This window comes from Pteropus medius, unplaced genomic scaffold (assembly GCF_902729225.1).
Source record: "Pteropus medius unplaced genomic scaffold, Ma_sr-lr_union100, whole genome shotgun sequence".
Taxonomy (NCBI): Eukaryota; Metazoa; Chordata; class Mammalia; order Chiroptera; family Pteropodidae; genus Pteropus; species Pteropus medius.
Genome location: NW_024340692.1, coordinates 18,503,209 through 18,521,585, shown reverse-complemented (window position 1 = coordinate 18,521,585; position 18,377 = coordinate 18,503,209). Strand labels below are relative to the sequence as shown.

At 33.3% G+C, this 18,377-nt stretch overlaps 1 protein-coding gene across 1 annotated transcript in view; it reads left to right on the top strand.

The window, feature by feature from the left end:
* Positions 1–18,056, top strand: part of ABHD17B (abhydrolase domain containing 17B, depalmitoylase) — a 43,529-nt gene extending 25,473 nt beyond the window's left edge. The window contains exons 2-4 of the mRNA XM_039840538.1: positions 9,775–10,244; positions 13,868–14,047; positions 16,514–18,056. Coding sequence (XP_039696472.1) covers positions 9,778–10,244; positions 13,868–14,047; positions 16,514–16,733 — 867 coding nt within the window. The 5' untranslated portion in view covers positions 9,775–9,777 and the 3' untranslated portion in view covers positions 16,734–18,056. The remainder of the gene's footprint in view (positions 1–9,774; positions 10,245–13,867; positions 14,048–16,513) is intronic.
* Positions 18,057–18,377: the final 321 nt, after the last annotated feature.

Below are 18,377 nucleotides of genomic sequence, written 5' to 3'. Positions count from 1 at the left end.
GGATGACTGTATATAGGGTGGAATGTGTATTGAATAAGCTTTCACCTGAAAAGCTTCACAGAAACAGATTTTACTTATAAATGAAAAGGGAATAATGTGTATTTGTGGAGTGTTACTACCAATGTACTACGACATTGTTTTATTTATTTTGAGGATAAGTATGTGTTGGCAAGTCTTTCCATAGAGATATCAAAAACTGATGATCGAGGGGCGGGGCAGGAAACGTGTGCCCATGTTTTAGCTTACATTCAGCAACACGCAGAGGTGTGACTTTGAAAGCTGAGCTAATTGCACTTTCCAGTCACCAAAAGCTTGATGAGAATCTGTGGTATTAGCATATGCAAAAATCGGCAACCCTGTCCTGCTTAATCCAGAAGACTTGATTCACTTGTTAGGACATTGCTTAAGTGTGGATCATTAGGATTGTTGAGTGTTTAGAATACTGGACCATGTTCAGAAATTAGTTGCCTAATGTTACAAATGTTTTTATAGTTTCTAATGGTTTACTTGCTACTCCAGTTTACAGAGAACCTTTCAAGAATGTTAATCCCTTTGACCATGCATTGACATGTATAGATAGCCTAATTGATTTGAATTGTTCATTTTTAATAAAATGGCTTTTACATTAGAATTGGGTTAGCTGTTGTAATGTTTTTGTCAAAATAACATTATCCTAAAACAGTATTGTGTAGATAGTCTAATTTAGTTCTATATGGTTTACAATGTTCAACAGGAAGATTTATGTAAATTGATGGAAAGGCCAGGAAGGTTCCAACATTTCAAGCTAGTATGGATTTAAAGGATGTCAGCTCTGATCTTAGATTGCCTGGGTTTGAAAGGTTCTAGTTCAGCACTGCCTGATAGGACTTTCCGCCATGATGAAAATGTTCATTCTGCACTTCAGTTTGGTATCCACTAGTCATATATGGCTAGATGGCTAAGAAACTGAATATGTAATGTCAATTAATTTAAACTTAAATAGCCATATGTAGTTAGTGGCTCCTATATTAGAAAGTGCAGTAAGTATTAAACTGAGGGAAATCATAAGTATAGAATTGACATTGACCTGTTTAGGACTTTCGATCCAAATTGGTGTGCTTGGCATAGCTTACAGGCTTCTTCAGCCTTAATTTTCATCTTCTACTTTAGTGTTGTTATAGATCTACTTTCTTCACCTTTGAGTCTTATTGCTTAACTTTTTTTTTTAATTAAAAAAATCTTCATAACATTAGGGTTGAGACTTTAGATGTTTACCATTAAGTATCTCTAGACTCTTATTAGTATTTACAAATTATAATTCTGCCTTAAAAAGTAACTAAAATAATTCCTTTTCAAAGAGATAGTTTTTTTCTTAAGTTTTTAAATTTCCATTCCTGTGTAGCACAGGTAATGTGGTATGTATCTTCAGAGTTAAATTTTTCTAGCAAAGTCCCTGGATTATGTCCTGTGACCTCTGACAAGGAGTGCCTCTGTTGCTGATTTCTATAATGGTCTAAAAGGAGAAAGAAATACAGCCTATCCCAAAGAGATAAAAGTCTTTCACAAGCTATATTTCTATATAATACATACACAAATAAGATAGAAAATGTATTAAAATATCATGCTAAACACCTAGTTTTTAAGTTACACTTCACAGAAAGCTTGTTCATTGTAAATGTTTTGGATGCTCCGTCTTGACTGAAAAAGCATGTTGCCAAAATTCTTTAAAGGTGAATATTCAGTTTCTCTGCATGCACTACATTGTGTAATGTATATGGCTCTCTAAAGACCATAACACTCATGGTTTCTCCTTATCACTGTACTTTGGTAAATATCTCTACAGATTACATACTAGATCTTAGGATGGGAGTGCCAAACTTGCTTGATACCCTCAAAGGATACGGAAGTGAGGTTAATTTTCCTTGCTTTAGTATTGATACACCCCTAAGCTACTGTGACTGCTTTGTATAGTACTGCGATTTCTGTTCAGTAGTCTAGGGATATGTTGGTCTTCTGGGCTGCTTGTACAAAACTGACCTGAAATCTGATTTTTCTGCTTTTTCATAATTGAATATCATCTCTACTCTTCACTTCTGATTTTAGTTCATTTTGATCTTTGGTACCTCTTGCTGTTAATATTCAAACATCCACCTCATTTGTCCATTTTCGGTGTGAGACTCTTCTGTAAATCTAATTTTATATTATCTGGTTTCTTCTGTCAGTTTACCTAAAAAAAAAAAAATGAGACTTTAATTTCTCTAAACAAAGATAAGTGTCAAAAATGAGTTTGTGTTTTTTTTTAAAGTAGCCAATGGACCAATATTTACATTTTGTGTAGTCTTCCCGTTTTCAATTATTTCTCATCTTTAAATGATCAGAATTTGTTTATAACTTTAAAAAAATAATCTCTAGGAAGTATTCTGTTAATTCTGAATCATTGGGACTTCCAGGAGCCTGATTGCTAGATAAATGGGCCTATAATTAAGTAGAAGTAGTTGCACAGTCTCTAGGTGACAGGATAAATTCTAACATTCTACAGAATAGAATAAGTAATATTAACTTCCCCAGATTTATTCATAAATGAGGCCAAATTCAAAATAATTCATCTTGGACTTTAGAATATAGTTCTTAACATGAAACCAAGTGTATCAAAAATATAAGTGGCTTATCACATACTACCTACACAATAAATTGGATCGAACACAGTTGTCAAAATATCACACAAAAAGAAGAAAAGATAAGCATTTTCAAATTTTTTCTCTAAAACCTTTAAAAGACTTTGAGTATCAAGTGTTCTATTCATTACAACAAAATCTTGAACCCTAAAAGAATTAGTTGTCCTTTGTAGATGGTAGCAATATGAGTCAATCTGCCTTACCAAGAAACTGCTACAGAGATGGTGGGAGATTTTTTCAGTAAATTGTTATCACATCAGGAATATACAAGAGTCATTTCAGTAATTCTGTCAGAAGAGAGGAAGAAGATATAGTAAGCCATTCTATTCAGACTTTTTTTAACTAGTCTTCCTGTTTTGCTGAGAAAAAGCTCAGATGTTCATATTTTTTTCCTTTGTCATTGAGCAAGACAAGTTACCAGGAGAAGCAAGTTCTTAAATTATTATTTCATACAGTTTTAGGAAATTCCTCCTACTATGAGTGAAGTAACTCTCAGTCTCCTGCCAAAAGGAAAACCTTAATTTTCACAATGGGCCATCTGTTTAACATTGAGTTGACCTTTCATTTTGTGAACTGATTTCGAGATAGGCAAATTTTACTTCTCCTTGGAAGACTGTCCTATTCTGTCGATTCATAACACACTGAATGATTTTTGTAACTAGCAATGCTTTTCCCACATACACCCATCCCCAAAGCTTAGGTTCACAGGTTTTTATTTGACAGTTTCTATTTTGCCCCCATATGAGAAACCTAAGTAGTTGTCACAAAACATATTTTCTTTCTTTGTTAACATGTGATTTAGTAAACTTTTTTCTTTTGTAGGGGCTTCTTAGATGCAGAGAGTTGAATTAACCTTATTAATTTACTAACTCATTCATCCAAAAAATATTAGAAACCCTATTATGTGTCAGGTACTCTGCTTGGCACTAGGGGTCCAGAAGTAAGCAAAATGTGATTTTGCCTCCCTACAACTTGTCTCGTTCGTGGCGCATTATCATCATCAATCTATGAACATAGGTCTTGTTCTCGTTTTACTTCATTTTTATTTTTTCCCTTCAAACTCTTTCCTTCTTTCCTCCTCCATAAACATACACTTGGATATGCATGTCCTTAGATATTTGTCCTTGAAGACATATAACATTTATATATGTTTTTAATTTATGTTAATGGTAGCATAGATCTATTTATTCCTTACTTTTTTCACCTAGTACTATATTTTTAAGCTCTAGCTATCAAAGTTACTACTTCTGACTCTATAACATTCCATTGTCTGCATCCAACACATTAACATTTGTTTCCCCATTGATGGAATCTATGTTGCTTTCTGCACCTTAACACAAATAATGCTGCAGTGAGCACCCTTGTATTTTTCACGTTAAGGCCTATGCAAGTATTTTCTAGAGCACTTAACCCAAGAGTGTGATTCTGGGTCATAGATAGACAAAATGGTTTACCAAGCAGTTCACAAAAGTTCCTATTTTCTCCCATTCTTACCACTAACTTGATATTACTCAGTTTTCCAATTTTAATTTTTCTCATAGTGTTAAAGTGGTATGTCTTCATTTCTGACAGTTGGCAAGAGTGACCTTTCTTTATATACTTGTTAGCCTTGTTTGTCCTTCTATAAATTGCCTATACATATCTTATGCCCATTTGTTCTCTTAAAGTTACCTGTTTTTTTCTTGTTTTTGTAGAAATTCCTTATATTTTAATATTAATGCTCTGACAGTTTTGGATGAAAAAATCATCTTTCCCAAAGCATTTATCACTAAACTGAGAAATCCTTTATTTAAATAAAGTTAAATCTGCCAACGTTTTTATCATTTGTGGCTTTTTAAGTTATATTAGTTTGCCTCTTAGGTCTATAATCCCTCTGTGGTCAATGTTTTACATACTGAGAGTCAGAGACCCCTAGCTACTTTTGCCTACGTGATAAATTTTCCCAGGACCATCTTCTCAAGGATCCATCCTTTCCTACTGCTTTGAGAAATCAGCTATGTCATAGGAGATTCTCATTTATACATAGGTCTGTTTATAAGCTCTGTCTTCTGTTGCTAGGTCTATTTATTTCTGTGCCAGTATCAATCTGTCTTTATTACTTTGTCTTTGTGTAGTCTGTCTTAATACCTAGAGAGAAAATTCCCAGCTACCCAACAAATACATGTGTGCTTTTGCTCTTTCTTTGCAAAGTTACCTTAGCTTTCTAAAGACCTTTTTTTCCCTAGCAGCTTTAGTAAGATATAATTCACATACTATATAATATGTGATTTTTAATATATTATTAACAGTTGTGTGGCCACCACCCAAATCAATTTTAGAATATTTTTCTTACCCCCAAAAGAAATGCCATACTCTTTAGCCATTGCTCTACAGCCCTAAAACCACTAATTTATTTCTGTCTATATAGATTTGCCTATTCTGGGCATTGCAAATAAATGGAATCCTACAATAAATGATCTTTTGTGACAGATTTATTTTACTTAGAATAATTTTTTCAAGATTCATTCACTTTGTAGCATGGATTAATACTGTTCTTTTTTATGGCCAAATAATATTCCATTGTATGGATATTACACATTTTGTTTACTCATCAGTCGATGGGCACTTGGTGGTTATTTTGGCTGTTATGAATTATATCACTGTGAACATTTGTGTACAAGTTTTTGTGTGGACATACGTTTTCATTTCTCTTGGGTTTATACCTAGGAGTGGAATTGCTAGATCAAATAGTAACTCTGTGTTTAAGTTTTTAAGAAACTGCCAAACTGTCTTCCAAATTAGTTGCCCCATTTCGCCTCCCACCAACAAGATATGAAGGTTCCAGTTTCTCCAAATCCTTGTCAACCCTGCTATGATCTGCCTTTTTTATTATAACCATACTAGTGTGTATGAAATGGTATCATTGTGGTTTGATTTGCATTTGCCTAATGACTAATCATATTGAGCATCTCTTCAGATGCTTTGCTTACTAGCCATTTGTATATCTTTGGAGAAATGTCTATTCAGATTCTTTGTCCATTTTTTATTTATTTATTTATTTTTTGTTACTTTTATTCAAATCCATGCATTTCATCAAAATTATTTAATTTATTGACTTTTTTGAAAAAAAAAAGTCTTATTCATTTAGTATTTTGTACTTTTTCTCTTGATCAGTCATGTCTGAGTATTCTTTCCACAAAACAGTGGTTATGAGTTCAGGCCCAGTTTTTCTACCATTTATCAGTTCCACCACTTACCACCTATGTGACCTTTGGCAGGTTACATAACTACTCTGACTCTGTTTCCTGAAATAGGTATAATGATAGTCACAGAGGGTTGTTGAAAGGATCGAGTTAAAATGTGAAAAGTGTTTAAAACAATACCTGACAGTATAAGTACTCAGTGAATGCTAATTGCTATTAGTAGTAGTGGAAGCCTTTTCTAAGAATCAGCTTTTGGGTCTGTTAATTTCTCTATTGCTTTTTGTTCTCTGTCGTAAATATCTGCCCTTAATTTCCTTTTTTCTTTGTGCTTAACTGCTCCTTCTTGAGTTTAACATGCTGATAAATATTCAAAGCTAGACATTTGCAATAAATAACAATACTTAAGATGTATCCTACAAACTACAGTTTTTGTGGTGGTTATATCTGAGTCATACTTACATTCATGTTTTTCTTCCATGTCTTTAGCTTATCAATATTAATATTCTGAATAAGTCAAGTGACTGGTGCCCCAGCATATTTTCACTTCTTAAATGCACCCTAACTCTTCTTTCAATCCTCTCCATATTGGTATTCTCCAAAATTTTGATTTTGGATTGTTAGGGATAGATATATTTTGCTGCCTTTTTTTTCCCCCTCCATTGCTTGCTTATAAAAACATATATTAACTTTTTCTTTATTTGTCATAGCTCAGATACTCAGAATCTCTTAGATTTATTTTTCTCCTTACTGGAGTTTTTCAAAGAAGGTCTTGGTTTGATAAACCTGACTTTTTGTATTCCTGCAGATATTTTTTATTTTATCCCTCCAACAATGCCTTCTTGTTTCTAGTGTTGCTCTTCAAAAGTCAGACGTTTAACTGATTCTTGTTCCTTCGTAGGTAATCTTTTCCTTTTTGGAAATTTTTATATTTTTGTTTCTGGCAATTTTAATATTTACTGTAATGTGTCTAACTGTGAGAGTTTTCTTAAGTATCTGTTTAGCACTCTGAGCTGTTTCAATATGAACTTTCCTTAATTCTGAGGCATTCTTAGATTATTTTATCATTTCTCCTCTCTATTTTTATCTCAGGACTCCTATAATACTACTAATAATGGTATTTCTATTCTTATCCTCCTTAAATTTTATATTTTCTATCTCTTCATCCTTCTCCATATCTGGGAATTCCTTAACTTCATTTTCCAACTCATAAGTGTGTTCTTCAACTGTTATTGATTTTCATACCCAATCAGTTTAAATCTTTATTTCAGATACTGATTTTTTTTTTTATGTCAGAGATTATGTTGGATTTTTCTTTATGACACTTTTCTCTACTTTATCTTTAAGTATTATTTCTCTCATTCACTTACCTACTCTTTTTTTTTACAGATATATAACAATTTAAATCCTTGTTCCAAAAATAAATTATTCAATTTGTTATTTGTCTTTTATGGCTTTTGTGTGCTCTGAGATATCTATCATTTCCCCCCTCCGATTATTTTCTGCCTTGTGTCTTCAAGATTTTGTTGCCAAGAAATAACTGGTAAATGACATTTTTATTCTGATGAGTTTTATATAAAACAAATTGGACTTAAAAATATCTAAATTGAACAGCTATCTTAATGATTTTTAATTTTTTTTAATACTTTTACTGCAAAATTTTTCACTTACTGAAGGGAAGAGAATAACTTGTAAACAAGTCTGTGTTGCTGCTTATACCAGGACTATTATTAGGAAGGTGATAATTTGCAAGTTGTTTTTTGTTTTTGTTTTTTTTTTAGGTGAAGCAACCTTTGGGTGACCTCACAGATTGTAAGGACCTTGTCAGCTTATAATTCCTTATTTTTTAATTTTTTTACAATACAGCACCTGATATTCTAGGTGATCTCCCATCCACGTACTAACCAGGCCTGACCCTGCTTAGCTTCCGAGAGCAGACAGGATTGGGCTTGCTCAGGGTAGCATGGCCGTAGACAAGTTTTTGTTTTTAAGTGGACACCATTTAACTAGGTTTGAGGCAGTAGTGGTGGGAATAATTTCCCTGCCACCATTAAGAAGGTCAAGTGGTCTTCATTAGACTAAACCCTAGCATTGCAGCTTTTCTCCTGTGTGCATCTCATCTTTGGTGTTCATTCCCAAAGCATCTCTGCAGCATTATGTATGTTCAGTCAGCCAGGTTTATTTCAAAATTATTGTAGTATATAAAAAACTTCATGTTCAAGAGATAAATTGTAGGAACATAATCTAGCTATATACAATTTACTTATTAATCAAGCTTTTAATAGGCTGTTGTAGGTCAACAGTTGATGGCATATATAAGGTATTGGGGGTGAGAACTAACCGTAGGCAGATTATTAAGTAGATAGCATTGCTATATTGTACCTTCTACCTCATCTTTTTTCCAAGTCACCTCTTTCTTTGGAACTGACCCTTTGAACTCCCTTCCCTACCATCTTTTCACTAAGTTCTTTATCTTCCTGACCAGAATAATAAATTTGTAGCCACATTCTATAGTAGACATTGTAATTTATCACAGTCTTTTCCTGCCAAGCCATGAGCGTGGCTCCAAATCCTTCTTAGCACAACACTTCAGGGAACCACTTTGAGTTAGCACTAAAGATGACACCTAGTTGTCATTTCTGTTCTCTTATTCCAGCTAGACTAAGACATTAACATATTCAGACTATATTTGCTTTGAAGGCTGGAAAGGAATAAAGGTAGAATAGCAAATAAAGGTGTTTTCCAATGTCCAAGCAACATTTTTGTGCCCTTCTCATTCTCTCTTTTCAAGCCTTTTATATCATTCCCTCCCTTGTTTATCTACCTTGTTCCTGCTTCTTTCTACCTAATTAGTTCACAGTAGGAACTAAAAACACTTGTATGGACAAGATAGAAGGAAATGCCTGTAGAGCAAACAAGTATTTATTTTTGCTCCTGAGTTAATATGAGATAGATACTTTAAAAATACTAATAAAAAAAGGCACAGGAGAAAGTAGACCATTCCTAATGAGCCAACCATGTAGCCATTACTGTATTATATGTCTTAACTATATCATAGTGTTTGTTCTTCACAACCACTTTGTTCAGTGTAAGTATTGGTCTCATGTATGAAGACAATGAGGGTTAAAAAGGTAAATAATTTGCCCAAGGGAGCACAGCTAGTAAGTAGTAGAGTTGGGATTCCATGCCCCTTTCCTTTTTTTTTCATAAATGGACTTCATATTACAGCCTTTTTAATTTGGGCAGTGATTATACACATACATACATTTTAATGTTTTATGGGTTATTTAGGCCTCTGGCACTATGGCTAAAATGATTAGCTTTTGGTCCAAGGAGTTTTCTGAGCCCTTGGCAGTGTAGCCCAGTGATGAAGGACAATGATTGAGCCTGGCGTCAGATCCTGACTCCACCATTGCCTCAACCTTGTGCAAGTTTCCTTTCTCATACCAACATACAGAGTTGTTTTGAGGATTAAACATAGAGATGTGCCTAGAACACTTAGCACAATGCCTGACAAATAGTAAATGCTTCATAAGTGCTATTATCATATAGTTACTATATCATGTTAAATCCTGAACTTCTCCATGAGAAGTTTTATATTCTATATTAAAGATATTTCATACCTTTTATGTTGTAGATAAGTAACAAATATTACCTGTACTTTGTATAATTTTTCATATTTTGGTTAAATATTATAAGATATAATCACTACTATTTGAAACTTGTCATATATTATTTGACTCTCCTGATCAGGAATATTTCCCTCATCCCAGGATTTACAGTATTTCTAGAAAGATCCCAAAAATATGTTTTGGGGGAGGATACTTGAAATAGTAGTAGACAGTGACCACTGGTGTCTTTGTTTTAACCTTCTATTGTATAAGAATGCAGAATCCACATTCAGTGATTAAAACATTTTCCTGTCTCCTTTTATTTTTCAGAAGATGAATAATCTTTCGTTTAGTGAGCTATGTTGCCTCTTCTGCTGTCCACCTTGTCCAGGGAAAATTGCTTCAAAATTAGCATTTTTGCCACCTGATCCAACTTACACGCTGATGTGTGATGAAAGTGGAAGCCGCTGGACTTTACACCTATCAGAACGGGCAGACTGGCAGTACTCTTCTAGAGAAAAAGATGCTATTGAGTGTTTCATGACTAGAACCAGTAAAGGCAACAGAATTGCCTGCATGTTTGTGCGATGCTCACCCAATGCCAAATATACTTTACTCTTTTCACATGGAAATGCTGTTGATCTTGGGCAGATGAGCAGCTTTTACATAGGACTGGGATCACGGATTAATTGTAATATATTCTCATATGATTATTCTGGATATGGTGCGAGTTCTGGGAAACCAACAGAGAAGAACCTCTATGCAGACATAGAAGCTGCTTGGCTTGCTCTTAGGACAAGGTAAATGGGAATTATTTTCCACACTTAGGGTGATTAAAATTGTCTTGTATAAGTAAGAATAAAAGCTTTCTTTATAACTCATGTCTTGAAGTACTAAACGGAGATTATATTTACCAATATATGAAGAGTTAAACTTAGATTATAATTTTAAATTTTGTATAGTGGTATAAAAAGTTTTTTAAGACAGGTCACGTTTGTATGTGTTAGTGTGTGTGTGTGATTTTCTTAAACATTTAAGTCAATAACAAATGTTTGGTTTTATAAACTTTAAATTAGAGTGTTATATAAAAATGAGTATTCAGAGTTGCAGTATTTCAAGGCATGAGAGAAAACAGTGATTTAGCTAATTAATCATTCACTTGATCTATCATTAACCATGTAAGAGGCTGGTGTGTTTTTGTTAAAATCCTAAGCCAGGGTTTGCATGATTTTATATAATTATCTCCTAGAAGGTATGACTTAAAGATATCTTATTGGAACTATTTTTAAAGTACTTATTCTGTAAAACTGAAATTTTCTTTGCATTCTAGACTCAAAATTTGGAGAGATGATCTCAAGTGAAAATTTAAAAAGTAATGTAATGATAAATCATTTAAGTAAATTCTCTTACTGTGTCAATTATTCTTTGATTATAACAGAATACAATTTTGGGAACTAGAAAATGAATTAATCTTTTTTAGTCACCGGAATACTTATAAATTTTCTTGAAAAATAATGCAATTTTGTAGACTTCACTGTATTTTCTCATCAGTGTGCAATAAATAGAAAGGTATCAGTACAAGTTACTCTTCATATTATACACCGCTAAAGCTGCCTGACTTCCAGAGTATTTTAGATGAAACTAAAGAACATAAAGAAAACTTAGCATGTCTAATTTAATGTTTAACTACTAGTGGTTTCAGTAAGTTAAGAACCTCAATTTTGTTAGTAGGCATAACCTTTTTTAGAAAATGTCTTAAAACCATTTACCCCTCTAAGGTATATAATAAAACTGAACTTCCAAAGCAAAATTGTGTATAAAGGGAATTTTTGAATCAATTGAAGTGACACGAAAACATATATCTGATGAGTAAAAAAAAAAGAGAGAGAGTAAGTAATATAAGTAGTAGGTAAGGAGTTCGGGTGAGGAATGTTAAAAATATATAAGCTTTAAAACCACTTTAAATGATCAAAGTCAAAAATCTGCTTCAGATATACTGATGTCAGTCCCCTCAGGCCTACAAACAAAAATGAGTGCCCAGTTGAATGTAGTATAATAACTGTTAAGAAAGTGTGATCACGTATTTCTTATAACAGATTTATTACAATATAATTTACTCTTTTAAAGTATAACTTTAGTGAATTAGTATAGTTTTTTTAAGTATGCTAAGTTAAAGCAGATAGCCTTCATTATTAGTGCTTCTAAGTAACATAAAACATTAGTGTCTAATTCAGTGTTCTATGTTTATGTAAAAAGAAAAAAACATTGTAAATGGTCAGCTTATTTTTTTTAATCTTGTCAGATATCAATTTGAAGAGAACATTCTAAAATGATTCCTAGTCTTGATTAAATTAATCTTTTTTGACACACGTGATGACCCAGTATAAATGAGGAACAAGGATAGAAGAGATATTCCTAAATAGTGCTACATATTAGTTTAGCATAGAATTTCAGAGTTATATTTTTTTTTCAAGTATAGTCTTAGGAAATTTATTCATCTTCTCTGAGCCTGTTTCCTTATCTTTTTAATGAAGAAATTGAATTAAATCATTTCTAAGATCCTTTCCAGTTCTGGAATTCTGTCATCTAATAAAATGTATGTAATCAGAATTCAAGCTTTTTATTTCCTTTGCTTGATTTAAGTTAAGTTAGGGCTTATGTAACCAGGAAGGGAAAAATAAATAATGAACTTAAGTAATTATTATTTGAATGATCTCCTTTTCAATAATCTATAATAACCCAGTTTCTGAATTTCTGATCGATCAACAGAAAATGAGGGACTAATATTCACTGTGCAGCCTTCCCCGATAGCTGTTGAAATCATTGTCTTTGTGCTATAATGGAAAAAGCACAAGACTGGGAGTCAGGATACCTGGGTTCTAATTATAGGTCTGACACTAACTTACTGTAACTTTCAGTTAGCAACTGAACTAGCTTAGATGGTCCTTAAAGTCCCTTCTAACTTGTACTACTCTGAAATTCTGTTATTGCTTCGAATCCTCTGATGCTAAACTGGCAGCTCTTCTGTTTCTCTGGAGTCTTGCCATTGCTAGCTTTAGTCTAAAACCCATGGTTGCCACCAACAGTACTGCTGCTATTCAGCTAACAGCAACTGTGCAGCCTCAAGAGTTATGCTGATACTGTAAACGTTCATTTTCCCAATTTTTTCATTCCTATTAAGTATACACAGCTAGGTCTATTGTAAAGAGAAAAGCTTTTCTGAGTTTACTTAGATTTAGAATCAGTCGGAAGTAGATGGAACCCAGTCTGTGGGACATATCCAGATGCTGAGTAGGACTTACTAGAAGAAACTATGGGGAGGTATGTTACCATCTGGATAATCCAAAGGGTCCTGTGCCCCAGGAAAAGGCCATGGGGATCATATGGGATTTGTCTTGCTTTTTCCTAGTGAAATGTTCAAATAATTTAGAAAGCTCTATTATCTTTTCGAAAGATTAGAAGCTGTTGTGCAAATGGCCCTTAGCAGCCCAAAGTGACTACTGTCACACTTCTAAAGTGGAAAGGCTTATTTGATGTCACTCTTAACTCTTAACTCCATATTCATTCGCTCCTGTAGCATCTCACTTAAACTTGCAGTAATTTACAGTTGGGACAATTATACTATAGACAAGTAATGGTGCCTGGAATATAATATGTACCCAATATTACTGAGTCAGTGAGTTTACATATTTAAATCTGAAGCGTTTTTAAATGGAATAAAGCAATACATACTCTTGAAATTTTAGCATGAAGTCTATTTATAATCAATTGAATCATATGGCATTTGGATTTCTCATTCATCTGTTTATCTTTTCAGTCATTAGTCCATTTCTATGGTAAGTAAATGCAAATTTCAGGAAATAGAGTAATTTGCTCTTGGCTAAAATGATGTATATATATATTTTTATAATATATATATATATATATATATATATATTATTCATTCCATACTGTAAACTATGTCCCATTTTCATCACTATGACCAACTTCAAAAAATAAAATGAGCTACTTTTGATGTCTAGAGAAATAAGAACTTTTGTTACATTGAATGGAAAATTAACACTAAATATCCAGTAAACATCAATCCATTGAAATATTAGTGCTATAATATGTTCCAAATTGAGTCAACCATATGCTATGTTCAATTACATAAATGGTTTAATGAATCCATTTTTAAGATTGAAATTTGAAAAGACCTAGCAATTATTTTTCCAAAAGATGAAATTGAAACAGATAAGCTAATAAAATAGATCTCACTGTAGCATTACATATGATAGTGATGACTATGAAACTTAAATTTTAAAAAATGAATTTGTTGACATTGTCTTATTCTAAATCATTCTGTTATAAAATTAAGTCCTTAGGAATGATTTAACATTTCATACCAGTCCAACTCTTTTTTTTTAACTTCTGAACTTTGTAGATATGGCATTCGCCCTGAAAATGTGATAATATATGGACAAAGTATAGGGACAGTACCATCTGTGGATCTTGCTGCTCGATACGAGAGTGCTGCTGTTATTCTTCATTCTCCACTGACCTCAGGAATGCGAGTTGCTTTTCCTGATACCAAGAAGACCTATTGTTTTGATGCATTCCCAAAGTAAGTATCAATATTCAAAATACTTTAATTTAAAGATACGTTTTGCAGGAGTTTTATTCCATCACTTAAAGTATTCATGATACACCTCGCTCAGCCATGAGCTTCCATTTCACATATCTTATAGAAATTGTGAAAAATTGACTTATGAAGAGGGTGCTAGCAGGATACTAATCAGGAGGCTGAAATGTATGAGCAATAGCGATCCAGGTGAAAAATGCTGAGAGCCTTTTACCCCAAACAGTGGCATTAGTATTAGAGACAAGAGAATGAATTTGAGAAATAAAATTGACAGAATTAAATGTCAGACTGGATTTAGGATGCTAAAAAGAAGAACCTGAATATAATTCCCAGGTTTCTGACTTAAGCTGCTAATGAATGATGGTGCCATTCAATGAGGCACATAATACTGGAAGAAAGGAACAAGTAGAAAATGAGACATAGGTGCATAAAAATGAGTGAATGATTTCTGATATCTATTGACAAAAGAAGTGAATTGCAAAAAAAAATTGAGTCCTAAATGAACTAGAATAAATATTGCTGCCAGAAGGTCTGCAAACATACAGTGTTAGACAAATTTGAAAGAAGGGCTACTTAATTACCATCCTGCTTTTTAAAACAGGATAGTAATTCCCACCAGCTCCTCATAGTTGGAAAAAATTGATGGCCTATTTTTTTCAAAGGGAGAAGACAAGAAGTGAGAAGCTGGCAAATTTCAGTTTTATTTTCTTACCCTAATTGGCAACAATACAAATAATTTTTTTATGAACGATAGAGGGCCAAAGGCTGGCTAAGTCATTACTCGGGTCTTTATTAGAACAGCAAACATCATTTCATAATCAAATTTTTTTCATCATTAGCCAGTAAGAGGTCATGTTCATAAGGAAACTTCTGGGACCATATGATCTTATCACCAGAGCAGGCTGTGGGAGGGAGGTTTTTAGTTTTTACATTTATTTTGGGTTTGTTTTTGTTTTAGATAATGATAGAGTGGAAGATATGTGCATTATACTGCTTCCGTCTAGCTGAGTGGTAGGGATGTGAAGGAGGTATTTGGGTAATGCTATCGCCATAAAACTTCTAGCTCTGACTAACTACTCTTTTATTATTGCACCAACAGAGAAGACAGCCCTAAGAGTAAACTGTTTGGAAAAGATTATACATTTCTTTTTATTTTTATTCTAATTCCTTTTATTTTTATTCTAATTCCTTAAACTTGCGACAGCAAATAATATACCCAAACATTTCTCCTTACCAAATGCAGCCCTTAATTAATTCATTGATGATTTTTCTCCTTTTCAAGAGTCTGTCCTCATTTTATAGTTATAATGCCTCATTGCTCTAAGAATTTTTTTTAAGCATTGTTATTTGTTTGTAAGATTTCTTCTCCGCATAGTTAATGTCTCCTTTGAGTTACCTTTTTTTATTCTGATTATTTTAATCTCTTATATTTAAAGCGTTCTCCTTGGATATATGGTCATTCTTAGATGTCTGCTTATAGTTCGAGTGAGGGACTAAAGCCATGATCTGAAATAGGTGATTAAGGCTTGTTAACTATGAGTTTCACTATAGAGTGATCTAGTTAAGCCAGTAAGTTGGGGATCACCCCCCACCCCCACGTCAATATTTATATTATCTTTCCTCTTAAAACGGATAGTCTCCAAAGACTTTCTAAAACTCCTCCTTGGTGGATGAAGGCCTGGCTGCCAGCGTTCTGAAAGCCCAGTAGGGAAAAAGGGTGCACAGCAGCCAATAAGCATATGTCTGCTCGGTCTCTGATACCTCTGCCCCAAACTGTGTCTAGCAATCCCTAGTCCACAAGCCCTCCAGTTTTGGGTGGAGAGCAATTACCAGCTGCAAAAAGAAGGGGAAAGAATCTGAGGGAGAGGGACCTAAATTATTTCTTAAACAGATTTCGAACAAATTCTAAAGATTTTAATTACCTGCCCTCCACCCCTTGATATTTCCTAGCCTTCTGGGATATTCCATGGTATAAATTGGGTTGATTCTTCATTTCAGCCCCCAAATTTTGTTGTTTTATCACATTTGCTCTATATTTGTGAGTTAGTACCCTAAAACAAAACAGAACATTTTGCTGTCAGAGTGCAGAGAGGTATGAAGTTAAGCACATACTTGAAATGGTCCTTAGTTTCCTCCTCTCTTTACACTCTTAGATTCTCTGTGTGAAACAGCCACATTGTAGGAAGGTGCAGTAGGGTTACAGTAACCAGTGATTCCCTCAAAACAGAAGTGCATGAAGTTAAAGTTAACTTCCTCAGATACTCTGAAAGTATAGTATGTAAAGATGACTTCTGAATCTTATTTAAATCTAGGTGGCATCCATCCCTTCTGGATAAATTCAAAGACAGTTCTGAAGTTTGAATTATCCTTCTGATATAAGATAAGAAAATTTATTTTACATTCTTTTCATAGTTAATTCATTGACTTTTCCCCCCTCTTTCCCTACAGCATTGACAAAATCTCAAAGATAACCTCTCCAGTATTAATAATTCATGGGACTGAAGATGAAGTCATTGACTTTTCACATGGCCTCGCATTGTTTGAGCGTTGCCAAAGACCTGTGGAGCCTCTGTGGGTCGAAGGGGCAGGTCACAATGATGTGGAACTTTATGGACAGTACCTAGAAAGGTTGAAACAGTTTGTGTCACAGGAACTGGTAAATTTGTAAAATACTCTGTAAATTAGCATACCGGGTTTTCTTTTGCTGAACTGCACTCTTTGGTAAATAACATAAAACCCGAAGGTTTTGTTTGCAAATCATGTCAGTTGCCTTCATAAATGTACAGGTAATGATTTGTTAACAGACTTAATGAAGGTTTTAATTACCAGAACTAGAACTGGAAATAACAGTATCATGCAGTCAGGCTGTGTAATTTATATTTTTTCTGTGAATTTTTTTTTAAACATCAAGATGAGTACTGTATGAAATTTTAATTCTATAAAATCAACTGCTGTAAAAGTATTGCCAAATGCTTTTGCATATGAGAAACAAATTTATAAATATTTTTAAAACATCTCAATGTACTAAATCTTATCCTGGTATACAAATATAATATTCTTTCAATAAAAAGCTATATATCTAAAACAATTCAAGTACTCGTAATAGAATAAACTATAAGAAGACATACAAGTTCACTAGAGATAACCTAAACCCTGTTGTACAGGGAAGGAAGTTTAAACGGTTATTTTATTGTAAAATACATTGGATTTTCTCTATTCCCTGGTTATCATACATTTTCTCCTTTAAAAAAATGATGTAAGTCTTAATTTTATACCATGCATTAATTTACCAACTAGTTACCTTGTAAATGAGAAGTCATAATAGCACTGAATTTTAACTAGTTTTGATTTATAAGTTTGGTACTGTGAGGCAACTACTTAAAATTTTTATTTTAGTTATTTAAAAGGCATTCAGAGCTTTAAGAATGATTTTGTATGCACTGTTGTTTTAAATTTTGACTAATCTCGTAAAATTGCAGTACTCTTTATTATAAGACACCCTGAAAGTCCATTAGATTTTTTTGTTCAAGACCACAAAACAGACTGGCTTTGGTCCCTTTTCACTTTGGCTGTTTTTAAGAATAGGATCTATTCTTTTGGATTACTATCTGAGAATTTCATGGATTCACTCCTGGATGCAGGAGATAAAACATTTAATTCATAACTTTTATATTAACCAATGTAGTAAAAAATAAAGCTCACACACAAAAACTAAGTTGCCTTTCCTTGAATGAATCTTGCCTGAATAAAACAATGAAAGAAAAATAAAAATTAAATTAACGGTATGTAGTCTAATTTGTAAATGAATGAATATTGAAATAATACACACTGTGGATATATTTTAAGGCCTTATGTAGTTTTAATTGTTCTGCTTGTTCCGTGGTTATGTCTAAGATTATAGTATATGATTCTCTTCAAAGTATATCAAGTATTGTGAATGCTTTGGTTCAGATGTGTCAAACTAACAGTAAAACAACAAATATACCACTCAGCTGTGCTTGTTTGCCTTCTTCCATGCTCCCCACCACCTATTATAGTGAAAAAAAGCTACCATTGATCTTAATAGAACATAGTTCTATAGTTTTCTAAATTTTATCACTTCTTTCGGAGAGTCTTTTCCTTCTCAAGATTGACTTGGAGCCTATACAATTCCTTTTTTGTACAACATATACCCCAGAGTTTAGCTCTTTGATTACCTGGGAAAATCAAAATATTGATTATACTAATTCTGGATTCATTCAACCAATATTTATTGAATCTCTAAATAATACAAACCCTACGCCAGATAAAGATGGACATTGCCCATGTCCTC